This window comes from Phodopus roborovskii, unplaced genomic scaffold (assembly GCF_943737965.1).
Source record: "Phodopus roborovskii unplaced genomic scaffold, PHOROB, whole genome shotgun sequence".
Lineage (NCBI taxonomy): Eukaryota > Metazoa > Chordata > Mammalia > Rodentia > Cricetidae > Phodopus > Phodopus roborovskii.
In genome coordinates this window covers 135925-150069 of record NW_026126135.1, presented here as the reverse complement: position 1 = coordinate 150069, position 14145 = coordinate 135925, and the positions used below count along the sequence as shown (strand labels likewise).

The following is a 14145-nucleotide window of genomic DNA, read 5'->3' as shown; positions in this document are numbered from 1 at the left end:
TTTCTGAGGTATGTGAGGGTTTTTTTTTTTTTTTTTTGGCAATTAAGGAAACTCACTCTTGGTCCTGCTGTCCATTTCTGTTTTTGATGGATCCGGAGTTGCTGTAGCTGAAGGTAACTTCTTCCCAATTGTCTGCGGAGGGAAGAAGAAGATTTACACATCAGGATGATCCTTTCCATTAATCAAAGGAACAAATCAAAATCACAATGAGAAAACCCCCAGAGCTGGTTCTAAAACCCACAGGCATGAGTTGAGACTGCTCTGCGGAATGGCTGCCACATATTAATGGATCTTATCGTCAGTGGCAAACAAAAGGGTAAAATAGATAAAAAGGACATTTTCCTTGAAGGCTCTCCAGTGCCTTCTATTTTCTTCTGCTTGACAGCTTGATACTTTTTACAGGTCTGAAAAAAAGTACGGTTTCCTTCATTTTATGACAAGCTGATCGAATTTATGGAGGCCCAGTGTGTCACAGTGTAGATGCTCTACAATAACCCCATAGTGGACGAGTAAAAACAAGTGGGAAGAAATGAAAGGAAGGAATATAGAGATGAGAGTCGGGAGAATGGGTGGAGGTGAAAGGTGGGCGGCAGGCAGAAGCTAGACTGTGGAGAGCCAATGGACTTTACAGTAATTCCTTCTTACCATTCAAGATTCCACTTACCTTATGAATGTGAGCAAAAATCTCTTGTCTCTTAGAAAGAATATACCTGTCTCCTAAAACGAAAGCAAGGAGCATCTTCAGCTCCATTCCTACCAGTTGGATATTCTACCAAGACCTAAAAGGTCCACACCTCAGACCCTAAACACAATCCGTTAAAAAAAAAAAAAAAAAAAAAAAAAAAAACTCTTTGAGTCCGCTCTGACTCCCCTTCCCCTTCATTTGAAGCTAATTCTGTTGTTGTTATTTATGAATCATTCTTAGGATAGAGTGAATAATATCCCTGCTGAAGATGTTTCCAAAGCCACATGCTACCCAGTGGTTCAGAACTCAAATCAAACACAGGAACAAACCAACCCAATGGTTCCAGAGGTGGGGTCTGTTCCCACTCTTCTTTCCACCACTGTACCCATGTACACAAGGTTAGTGCCCAATGAAAAGTGTCCGCTGACATGAGCGAAACAGTTGTCACAATCAAATAGCCATGTGAATTTTCATTCCCAACAATGAAGCCACTGCAACAACAAACTTCTCTGTCCCTTGAACATAGGGAGAGCAATATAACCTGTTCCATTAAAAACTGGCATAGTTGAATTTTTCTTCAAATGAAAGTCAATTGCCATTTTTTATTTGAAAAGTTTCTTCAAGGCCTCACCCTCCCTGGGGAGCAGAAAGGGGATGGGATGGGGGTTGGTGGGGGAAACAGGGGAGGAGGGGAGGGTGCAGGACCTGGGATTAGTATGTAAAACAAGCTTGTTTCAAATTTAAATTAAAAAAAGAAAAAAAGAAAAGGTTCCTCAAGTTGCAAATGTTGAAGCTAACATTAAATATGAATAAATCACAGAAAGAGGGAAAGATAAATCAAATCTTCAGACCTTCATGAATTTTTAAAAATGTTTGTGACAGAAAGCCTTTCATTTTACATGGTGACATTTTTATTTAGTGCCATAGGCTTTCTATATTGGATAAAAAAAGAAAACTCCAAATAATATGCCACTCTTCTACCATTAAGTACTCAAACTAATAGTATTTTACAGTTCCTAGGAAACATCAAGGAAGATAGATTAAAAAAAAAAAAGGGTTGATGTTCTGCTGCTACAAGGTCAAATTTGATGAAGAAACAGTTTGGGTATAGTATTGAAAAGTCAGGAGGGAACCTGGACGCTCTGGAAGCATTATTCTCACCATCACTCCTGTCCATACTGCTGGAAGCATGCCTGCCAACCTCTTTGCCTCTCCCTTTGGGGTGTGAGGGCTAGAATAAAGCTTTGCTCCCATTAACACTTTAGGTAGAGGCAAACAAAAACAAGGAAAACCCCAGTTATCACTAACAGTGAAAAGAAGGAATCTGGAAATGCAACAATAGCAAGGGGCTGTTTTCCATATTTGTTCACTCTCCTAAAACAAATAAACAAGCAAGCAGTCACAAAACAGAGGAATGAAATGATTGAATGTCCTGGGCTTTAAAGCAGAAGTACCTTCTTCTGGAGAAAGTCTTAACAGATTTCAGAACCTTATAATTTCTCCTGTGGGAACCAAATAAAGTGCTGACTTCATGCCTGACATCTTGATTTACCAGAATGTCCAAGTTACCAGACACCACGAAGGAGTACCAGTTTACTGCACTTACAGAAGAAATGAATGTGCACCTTGCCTTTTCTCTTCAATTTTGTTTTTCAGAAAATTACAGTGCAATGGCTTTCATGGGTTCCAGCAATTGGGGTCATAGTAAAGTTTGTAGTATGCTCATCTTCTGGGGGGAGGTGAACCTTACATTCTTTGCCTTTGTGGATCATAACAAGAAGTCTAGAGGGTAAGCCATGCTCTTCCCATTCAGTAGGGTCCCACAGAATTCCGGAGACAGAAAGCACCGTGGTGCTTCTCTCTCAGCTAGAAGCTACACTGGCTAGTCAAGTGACAAAGCCTGGAAAACATGTCAGCTGAGCACGTTCAGGCCTTATCCCCAGACTTTCTCAATCAGAAACCCTGGGGATGGTACCCAGCAGTCTCTGAGGGGACACACCCTCTGTGGGATTCTGATGCATGCTAGAGTTTGAGAACCACTGATCCAGATGTAGCAGGAATTCTGTTAGTGAGAATTAAATGTCCTTTATTGGATTAAAAACTCTGATTCCTGTTTCCATACCTGGATACAGTATAAAACATCTTTTAATGCTTCTTCCTCTCCCTTTCCACAACATGCTCTTTCTCTTTTCTCCTGGTTTAAGAACTTAAAGCTGCTACTTAAACTGCACATGTGCATCTACACTATATATAACTGGAGCTCAGCTACAAGGCAGGCCCACATATACATGCACAAATAAAACAGGGGCTTTCAAGCATCTGGAAGGCAGCAAAGGTTAGACTCATTCTTGGTCGTGCCAGAGGACTGAGGACCTCCTCTAAAGGCCTCTTTCACATAATGACAACTTCTCACCCTCCTGAGTATCATAAGGAAGATGATTTGTCAAGGACAAGCACAGAAAAGCACCTGCAGGGGGGCAGGGCAGCAGGGGGGAGGGCAGGTTGTGCTGACATGGCATAAGGCCTAGTTGAGCTAGCAGCCTCATTTCACTGTGTGACTTCAGAAGGAACAGACTCTCACATTCTGCTCTCTAGCTTGGCCCTACATTTCCTTTTGCCTTCTGTGTAAGTGCCTAAACAGTTCCCAGCAAAACATCTATGCTGATCTGGTGTGCTTGTGCCCTAACCTGGAGGCCACTGCCTGGAACGGCAGTAGTTATGTACATAGAGGAACATACAGAGCTGAATACTCCATAAATAGGCTGATGCTTTGGATATGCTTGAAGACTCAGTAATTATCACATTGGCATCACTTTTTGTCTCTTACCTACTGCCCAAACTCAATTTAATACCTAATTTAGCAGCTAGAGAGATGGGTCAGCGATTCAGAGCACATAACCGCTCTAGCAGAGGACCAGGGTTTGGTTTCTAGTACCTACATCAGGCAGCTCACACACCTGTGACTTCAGTTCCAGGAAATTAAATGCCCTCTGGAGTCTGAAGGCATCTGCTCAAATGTGGTGCATATAAATTCATGTAGGCATACAATATATGTATAAATAAAAATAATAAATACATCTTTAAAAACAAAACCAGGACTGAAGAGATGGCTCAGCAGTTAAGAGCACATACTACTCCTGAAGAAGACCCAGATTCACTTTCCAGAACCCTCTCAGCAGTTCACAGCTGTGAACTCCAGTTCCAAGGGCTGCACTCTTCAGGCCTCCATGGGCATTGTCTGCACATGGTACACATCCATGCAGACAAAACCCCTATAATGTAAAAAAAAAATAACAAAATATTAAAAAAAACCCTAATTTTAAAAATCAGAAAATATATTCCTTTGACTATTTAATAATAATATCAATCCATCTCCCTCTAGCTTTTACCAAGAGCACTAAACAAAATTTGGTACACACGCAGGGGTAGAAGGCAGGGAGTTTCATACACATGTGTTTCTAATGCCACGAGATCCAGCAGTACAGCATCAGAACAGATAAGCACCATATGATTTCAATTAGTAGAGTAAGTAACATTTTCCCCTTTACAAGCCAAGATAAAGACAATCACTGGATCTGAGTTCAGGAAAATCCAGTTCCCAAATGATGAATGTATCTGCTTCTCTTTGTGACCATGAAATCGGAATACAGCATCCTGCTCAAATCACTGGTGTAAAATCCCTCCTCTGCTGTTACAATTCAGTTGCAAACTCCCTTGAGTGTAAAAAGTTTCTAATTACAGGAAAATACATAAATCCTACCTCTGAAAGTTCCCTTTCCAAAGACCACTACACACAAGTCTTGCAATCCCCAAGGTAGCCAGAATCATTGAGGCAGGGGTGGCAGCTGTTCTAGATAGTCTGAGAACCTACATGAAGCCATTACTCATGCACTCACAGAAAGGCAAACACAAGGGTAAAAACCAAGATCAAAGATAGCTCTTTCATGTTATTCTTTAGATAACACTAGAATCTGATAGTACCTTTTCTCTTACTGTTCATTATGAATTCATTAGGGCCTGTTTAATATGACGCAAAAAAAAAAAAAATACAAAAAACAACAACAAAAACCAAAACAAAAAAAAAAACCCCAAAAAACAAAAAAACAAACAAAAACCTGACAAGAAGGGAGGAAGCTGATGAACATTGAAATAACAACTTTGTGGAGCTGGTTAATTTGTACCCAAGAGTACACTATGGTTACCCTTATCCTTCTCATTCCCAGGAGATGGAGAGATACAGGGTATAGTGATGAAAGGCAGTACAAAACTGTGACTATATGTAACTGTATCTGCAGCTTTTCTGTTTTTGTCTTCCACCAAAACTCTTATCTTTATTTTCACACAGTCCTGTCATGAACACCTGATGACTCATGGCATTATGAAGTCTTCTGGGAGTTCTGTAGGGAGTGGTAGGAGCCGAGCATGTCAAAGCCAGAAAAGAACCAATACAAAGAGCTGTCTTTACAATGGCGTGCCTTGTGAACTCTCACTGGAATGCTCTCAGTTTTGTAAGTAATTGCATTTGGTGGACCCCACTTCAACTGTATGATACCAACAGAAGATATGCCATAGTAAAACACATCTTGAATTTCTAAAAATAAAAGGTATGGTCTAGTACATGTAGTGTTGTCCAGGGTCAGGGTTTGCTTTGAAATATCTCCCATGTTGCTATGTCAGTTCCAACTTTTCAGGGAGCACTCTCTGAAGTCTATCTTTTAAAGTTAACTATGAGAAAAACAAAATGCTAAGAATAATCTTCTGCTGGGCATGGTAGCTTGTTCCTGTAAACCTCAGCACTTGAGAAGGCTGATGCAGGAGGATTATTGAATTCAAGACCAGCTGGGGAAGCACAGCAAAACCCAGCCTCAAAGAAGCAAAATAAATACTTAAAAGTGAAAGTTCAAAGATGATAATTTTTTCTTATTATAAAATTGAGCTTGAGACTTAAGGGTTGTCGGGTGTTGGTGGTACATGCCTTTAATCCCAGCACTCAGGAGGCAGAGGCAGGTGGATCTCTGTGAGTTTGAGGTCAGCCTGGTCTACAGAGCTAGTTCCAGGACAGGCGCCAAAGCTACACAGAGCAAACCTGTCTCAAAAAAACCAAACCAAAAAAAAAAACAGACTTAAGGGTTATTGGAATGACTTTCATCTACCTGAGTTGTTTTGAAAATTTCAATCCAAATTCGCCGAACCTCTTTGCCTAACCACAGTTAAAGCCTTGTCTAATTCACCGCTGCTTTAGAAGCTCTTGCTAACTCTAAAACATTTGGCAGTTTAAGTACCTTTTTTTTCAGAAACTGAGCAAGATCTTGACATTCATTAGTATGTGGTTGCTGGGTAAAGCAGGGAGTTTCATCCACTCCTCATTAAACCTGACATATGTAGGCCTCTTGTCATATCAAGTACAAAGAAAGATGTCCTCCCTGAAAAACCAAAGGACCCCACCACCTCAGTCATTGTCATACATCAATATTCCCCAGCCTGGTCACTTGTGAAAGTACACTACCTACATGGTCCAATGTTTTCCTAGGCTCCACCTTTCTTTTTAAATGTACATTCATGTACACACACACACACACACACACACACACACACACACAATCCTGAAATAATTTTCTGAAGTGGGTTCCCCTACAATGCTCTACTAACCAAATGACTAAATACCAAAACACCTAATCCCTAATGGTACATTTGGAAAACACTGAGTACTGCATAAGTTCTATAGTTAATTTTTAACTTTATCCCTAAGTTTGTCTCAGTCTATTCCAATCTTCTCTGAGCATAGAATATCTTTTGACAGCTAGTGAGACACCACAAGAATGAGCAGTATATTGAACAAGTAAGTGAACACTATCCCTTTCCTAAGCTGTTTTAACTATCTTCTCTGTATCCTAGAATCATGACCTGGAACTCACCTCCAATGATCCTTGCCACACCTTCCAGTGGATCCAGCAACAAAGTTCTTACTGCATGTTTCTCCCTCTTTGACTCTGATCTAAACCCTTTTTTCTCTTTCAGCAATTACATTAATAATTTTTCAGACAAGGATCCTGCCCAGACTCAATCTTCCTTGTTGATCTGTCATAAAATAATTTTCCAGCACCCTCTACACCCTCTTAACACACCTACATCAAAGTAACCAGAACTTGTACTGCTCCTTGATTACTACTCATGTAAATCCCCTGTGCTGGCCAGTATTATGTCAACTTGACACATAAACTAGAGTCATCTGAGAGGAATGAACCTCAATTGAGAAGACGGCTCCATAAGATATGACTTAAGGCATTTTCTTAACTAGTGACCAATGGGGTAGGGCCCAGCCCATGGTGGATGGTGCCATTCCTGAGCTGCTGATCCTGGGGTCTATAAGAAAGCAGGCTTAGCAATCCAGAGGAAGCAAGCAAGTAAGCAATAACTCTCTATGGTCTCTGCATCAGCTCCTGCCTCCAAGTTCCGGCCCTGTTTGAGTTCCTGTCCTGATCACCTTTAGAGATGAACAGTGATATAGGAGTGTAAGCCAAATAAACTCTTTCCTCCCCAACTTGCGTTTTGGTCATAACTCTTCATTTCAGCAATAGAAACCCTAACTAAGGTATCTCCAAAGAAGAAATTTAAAGATTTACTTCTAATTATTACACCTTGCCATACCTCCTAACAGGTCATATCTTCTCTTATCCCTTCAAGACTAATAACAAACACTCTTTAAATTCAGCAACTTAGATTCTTCCACGAGAGCTTCCAGAGTTCCTCTTTCAATATGTTTATGAAAAAAATTGTTCGTATCTATCATTTTACTACATACATATAAAATATATCATTTTACTACATACATATAAAATATATTTTATGTTTACACACACACACACACACACACACGAATGTGAGAGAGAGAGAGAGAGAGAGAGAGAGAGACCGAGAGAAAGAGACACACAGAGAGGATTAGTTGTTTGTGTGAAGAATTTGAGTCAGGTTCTGATACTTATCACTATTTCCTGCCAGGATCTGATCTGGCGCATTTGTTTATTGAACACCTCTGAAAGCATGCCTTAAAAAGATAAAAAGGGCCACACAACAGTAACAGGAAGGGTGAAGACTGCCTCTCTGTAAAATCAAAATAATTTTTAGAGAGTTATTTGAAGCTTCCACCCATGCTTAAGTGCTCAATGAGGTGCAGAATGTAATCCAGACAATATTAAAGTCACAGATATTGGCTCTCCAAACACTTGACAATATATATGAAAATACTGTTTGTATTTTGCCCTCACTGTTCTCAGGAGAGGAACCTGCGTGCCAGCTTGTTAAAGAATCATCTCATTCACAGAATAATAAATCAAAGTCAATGTCCATTCCATGTACCACTTTCACAAAATACAACCTGCCGTTATACTTTAGGAAGCTATTTTTTGCTGTTATTGTTGTTGGGTTGTTTTTGTTTGTTTTTTACTCTTTGGCTCTTTTGGGGGAGCCCACCACCCAGCTTCCAAATTAATCATACAGAGCCTTATTATTATTTATGAATGCCTCACCTTAGCTTGGCTTGTTTCTAGCTAGATTTTCTTAACTTAAATTATCACACTATCTTTTGCCTCTGGGCCTTTTATCTTTCTCTTACTTCTGTAATCTTACTTTTACTCTTACTCTATGGATGGCTGTGTGGCTGGGTGGCTGTGTGGCTGGGTGGCTGGCCTCTGGAGTCCTCCTCTCCTTCTTTTCTCATTCCTTGATCCCCCTCTTATGTTCTTCTCCTATTTATTATCTCTGCCTGGAAGTTCCTCCTATTCTTTCTCGTACCTAGCTATTAGCCATTCAGCTCTTTATTAGACCAATCAGATGTTTTAGACAGGCAAAGTAACACAGCTTCACAGAGTTGAACAAATGCAATGTAAAAGAATGCATCATATATTTGCACCATTAAACAAATGTTCCACAGTATAAACAAATGTAACACATCTTAAAAACAGTATTCTATAACATGTTAGATAAAGAAAAATTATAAACACTACTTGTACCAGAGGAATGGCTTCTTGTCTTCTGATTAACAATACCTTCATTTTATATGTATTTGGAGAATTTAGGAAGAGACTGGGTAGGTAAAGGAGAGAAAAGGATGATATGGCAGCTGTTAATATGTGTTTGGTTTGTCATGCTTAAACATCAAACACTGACCAAGCCCCAGTGTTCCCATGAAGCAGTTATATGAAATTAATTCACACAAAGAGCCATTCTAGTTCTGTGCATTTCTTTATATAATCACAGCAAGCTCTTAGCTTTCACCTACCTGGGGGTCTCACCTATACATGAGCACATCTCAACTGTAAGATTCAACTAAAGTCCAGCAAATAATGTATCAGCTTTAACCAACATTTTCTACTGACATGAATCCCACACTTAACTCAAGATATTTCTATATGTAAGATAACTTGAGGGCAAAACTACTTTTTTTATTCTTTCATCATTTTCATTTTCTTCAAAGATAAAAGCACAAAAGCAGAATTTCAAAGAATGCAGAATTTACATATGGGGCAGAGGAGATAATCATGTGAAAGTGTGAGGAAAATCAAAGAAACCCAGCAATGTACAAGATGAGCACTTCACACATAAGACAGATCCTGGAAACCACATCACCATGACACAGCGAATCATTTTAGAACTAATAGAGGACCCTACACAATGTATGATATTTTTTGTGATATTTCTAGGTGTATACATTGTCACTTTAGTAGGCAATATCAGCATCATCATGCTGATAAGAATTTCTTCTCAGTTGCACGCACCCATGTACATATTTCTCAGCTATCTGGCTTTTGTAGACATCATATATTCAACCTCAGTCTTAGTTATAACACCTATAGAACTTCTTGGAAATGTCAGCCTGTGAAGCCCATCTCTATATAACAGTGTCATTTGGGTCAATTAAGTGCTTCCTGCTGGTTGCCATGGTTTATTATCACTATGTAGCACTCTGTTCACCTCTCCTCTACTCCATGCTCATGTAGCCCAGAGTCTGCCTTCTACAGTTAGGAGCTGCCTATGTTGGTAGCTGCCTGAATGGTTTGGTATTTACTTACTCTTTGTTAAATCTGTCGTTCTGTAGACCAAATCAGATAGATCACTTTTTCTGTGACTTCTCCTCTTTGCTGAAACTGTCCTGCTCAGATGTCTTTGTTACTGGAAGCATCGCCTCCATGTCCATTATTGTGGTGCCAGTGTTTGTCTTAGGTATCTCCTACATCTACATTCTTATCACCATCCTGAAGATACACTCCACTGAGGACTACAACAAGGCCCTCTCCAGCTATTTCTCCTACCTCACTGCAGTCACTCTCTACTATGGGATCATTACCTTCATTTATGTGATACCCAAGTCCAATGACTCTACTGAAGAGAACAAGGTGCTGTCTGATTTCTACACAGTAGTGATCCCTATGCTGAATCCCCTCATCTATAGTCTGAGGAACAGAGTTGTAAAGGTTGCTCTGAGGAAGGCAACTGTCAAAGTATACTCTTAGACTTTAAATTCAAGAAAATTGTAAAGATTTCCTTTAGCCATGCCATACATAGTATCTATCACATGATGCTTAACTGATTGCTTGATATTAAATCCTGTTTCTTTGCACTAACTATTACCATTATACAATCTTCTTTTAAACACTAAAATAAATATTTGCCTCGATGGTGCTTTATGTGCTGGCTACTGCATATATAAACATGAGAGACTCAGCAGGGTCCTGGATCATCAGTGAGTTCTGGATTAGCAGCAGGGTCAGACTCATTAGATAGGCATCATAGTTGAAAGGATAAACGGTACAGTAAATGCACCTCCAGAAGAGGAAAAAATAGTTGCTAGCCAATCTACATGAGAAAATAAACCTCAAAGACAGCAGCAATGAGGTTTGTGCTAAATTCAGAAATATGGGTAGGAGTCAGGCTAAGACTGTAGTAGAAAGGGTGGTTTAGTTGAAGAAAAGCAACTAAAGCAAGAATGAATTTAGGAGCTGGGTATAGTGGGTACACTCATGAGACTGAGGCAGGAGAATCAGTTGAGTCATGAGCAGATGTTCACAGTGTGATGTGGGTGGAGGCAGAGGTACATTAAAGCCACTGTTACAGTAGTTTGTGACTTATCCCCCAAGACATCTGGTCACCAGGAAAAGTCAAGAGAGGTGTGATGATCCAATTTGGGATGTGACTGATGAGAAATGAAGAAGAAACAAAAGGATAAACTAAAGTGACAGTGGGGGAGCTGCCTTCATCCTCCAGTTAAGCAGTGAAACTGTGTCTGCCTAGTCACAGCTCACAGCTACTACAGGCACAAATCAGTGATGGTAACATGGTTTGAATATGACAGAAACACTTCCGATTTTGTTTCATTCTTCAGTCTGCATGTATACATATCGCACACTTAGTGGGTACCAAACATGTGAAAAGAGACAACAGTAAGCTCACTCTAAGGAGTTAATCACAGAGATAGGTCCCTGGGTTCAGGACCTAACAGAAAGGGTCAAAGAAGATATGTTTCTCTGTGCTCTGCTGCTAGTGCAGAAACTTAGAGGCAAAATAGTAGGTTTGTAATAGCTTTGAACATGCAGCTTCCTGTGAAAACACCAGTCAATCTCCCATTGGAAAACTCTGTGTGTGTGTGTATACATGTACATATGTGTATATATGCACACATACACATATGAGAAGCTCTTGACACATATAAAAACATATCTTTTGAACCTGACAAATTTAAAATAAATTGTTTAACCAAGTTTGTTTCCTAAAAATTCTTTTCCCAGAATGAATTTCCAGAGAAAGCTTTCCCTCCTTCAGAGCATGGAAGTAACATGAAGTAGCTTCAGTCCAAAGCAGGTTATACTGGAGCCATGATTTGTTACACTGTTTTCAAGTAGAACCACATTTTTGAAAACCCTTAGAGCACATAAAAAGGCAAGGGTAATACCATAACATGAATGATCCTGGTGGACATTATACTAAGGGAATGAAGCTAGTCATAAAAATGAAACAGGTTGGGAGCACAGAAACTCCTCTGCATCTGTGGAGTCTGCATCCACAGTCACAATTACTCCAGAATTAAAGTATTTGGGAAATATACTGCCTCTGTGCTGTATCATTTTTCTTATCATCATTACTAAACAATACAACTATTCATATTTTATATAAGAGATGTAGGAGTTCCTATAAACAACCCACATAAATGTCAAAGGATTACTATACTATAAAATGTCATTTATTCTGTAGTGCTGGGAATTGAACTGAGAGCTTCATGCTTTCTAGGCTTTAACATCAAACTACAACCCTACCTATAAATCCATTTATATATGTTATCAATACTACTATGTTCAGCCCCAGTCTTAAGTGAAATCCTCCTATAAAAGATAACCTGTGGATTCCATGAAGTCTTAATAATGTGAAATTCATTCTTTCTTTTCACTACCATCTCTGCAAACTTCTAATGACTAACACTCCTTCTAAATAATCATATGGGCTCCCCTAACTTACAGAGAAAATAATCCAAAGTCATTTAAGGATTGAGGCGGTAGCTCAATCCACAGAACATTTGTTGGGTAAGGAAGAACCTTGAGTTTGACCCTCAGAGACAGAGACAACATATAAAGCCAGGTATGGTTGTGTACACTTGTAATCCCAACTTTGAGGAGGCAGAAGCTAATAGATACCCTAAGGCTCACTGGCCAGCCAGTCTAGCCTATTGGTAAGCTCCAGGTCCCACTGAAATCCTGTCTGAAAAAGCAAGATGAACATCAATCCTAGAAAACAAATAATGAACTAGATCCCTGGCTTCCAGATACATGTGCATAAACACGTACATAGGCAAGATGGCTTTATTTTTAGGTATTTTATTATTTTTTTATTTATTATTATTTTATTTACTTATTATTTAGGTATTATTTTATTATGAATTCAGGTTCATGGTGTTTCTTGGAGGTCAGGTATACATGTGATATGTCTTCTGTGCACATAGCAATAGACTTAGAAGAGTGACTCCAATATATTTCAAGAATAGAAATCCCAGTGGGCCATGCTGGCAACATGCCTGCAATCCTAATATTTGGGAGGTTGATGGAGGATGACTGTGAGTTTAAGGATAGCATATGCTGTACATGGAGTTAAAAGAAAAGATAGGGTAGAGAAAAGGATCATCAGTTAAGAGTGTGCATTGCTTTTTCAGTTTAACTCCCAGCACTCATGTCTGGCAACTCACAAGCACTATAGCTCCAAGGGTATCCAAGGCTTACATAGGTATCAGTATTCACATGCATGAGCATGTACACACACACACATACTTGAACATAAGAAAATAAGTCCTTTTTTTTCATGGACTGGAGATGGTTCAGTAGTAAAGAACACACACTGGCTGCTTTTCCAAAGGACCCAGGTTTGATTCGCAGCACCCACACAGTAGCTTACATCGGTAACTCCAGTTCCAGAGGATTCTATGTCTTCTAGTCTCTGAAGGCAACTAGGCACATACATGGTGCATATGGATAAATGTAGGAAAATGCCTACATATATAACTAAATATAAATAAAAAATAAAAGAAACACCAAAACAGTCAAGAATGGGATTCTCCAAAGACAGGTCAAATTAACCTAAAATCAGGGCATTCCTGTCATGTGTGAATAGGACATATTCAACAATGGGGCAAATCTAACCTATAATCTGTGCTTCCCATGAAAATGTTTTAGGCAACAAGACAGAAGTGCTCTCTCATTTCAGAGGGTATCTTATTGTCCTTGATCTTGGGTTTCTGACTTTTTCTATGTCTGTTTCATTAACTAGGAGAAGACATGATGGGGTAGGGCTGCCCTGGGCACCTTTCAATCTTTCCAAATACCTTATGGATTGAATAAGCTAAATACTTCTGGCAAACAGTGATTCACCATCCATCAGAAAATATAGTCTTATGTGGGTGCTAGGAACATCACAGTGAAACAAATCAATCCCTTCTTTTGGCATCTAGTAATAACGTTTGTACTGAGTAGAGATGGTCTCTAAAAGTGCTATGTGATCTTGGGCAAATTACTTCACTTCTCCTTATGTCAGTTTCCTCTTCTGAAATAAAGATAAAGTTGTTTTTTTTTTTTTTTTTAAAGTCACGGATTTCCTACAAGGATATAATGACAGGTATGTAAAGCATTTGTTGTTGGATTTTACTGAATTAAAAACTCAGTCTGGCTCTAGCATCTACTCGATATTTAAAGTGCTTATCTTGTACAAGTTCAAGGCCTTAAGTTCAGATCCTAGGAGCTCACATGAAATGACTGATGAGCTGGCAGCCTGTCTATAATACCAGTCTCAGACAAGCACAGACAGGGATCCCGAGAGCAAGCCTCCTATCGAGACTAGCCACATCAGTGAGCTCTTGGGTTGATTGAGAGACCATGTGTCAATGAAGGTGAAATAGGGATCAATTGAGGAGGAGTACCAATATCAAC

The 14145-nt window shown here is 39.4% G+C and overlaps 1 protein-coding gene across 1 annotated transcript in view; it reads right to left on the bottom strand.

The window, feature by feature from the left end:
* Positions 1–56: 56 nt before the first annotated feature.
* Positions 57–14145, bottom strand: part of LOC127218496 (SH3 domain-containing kinase-binding protein 1) — a gene marked incomplete at its 3' end in the record, with an annotated part of 106548 nt that continues 92459 nt past the window's right edge. Inside the window, exon 7 of the mRNA XM_051179534.1 lies at positions 57–132. Within this exon, the coding sequence (XP_051035491.1) occupies positions 57–132 (76 nt within the window). The remainder of the gene's footprint in view (positions 133–14145) is intronic.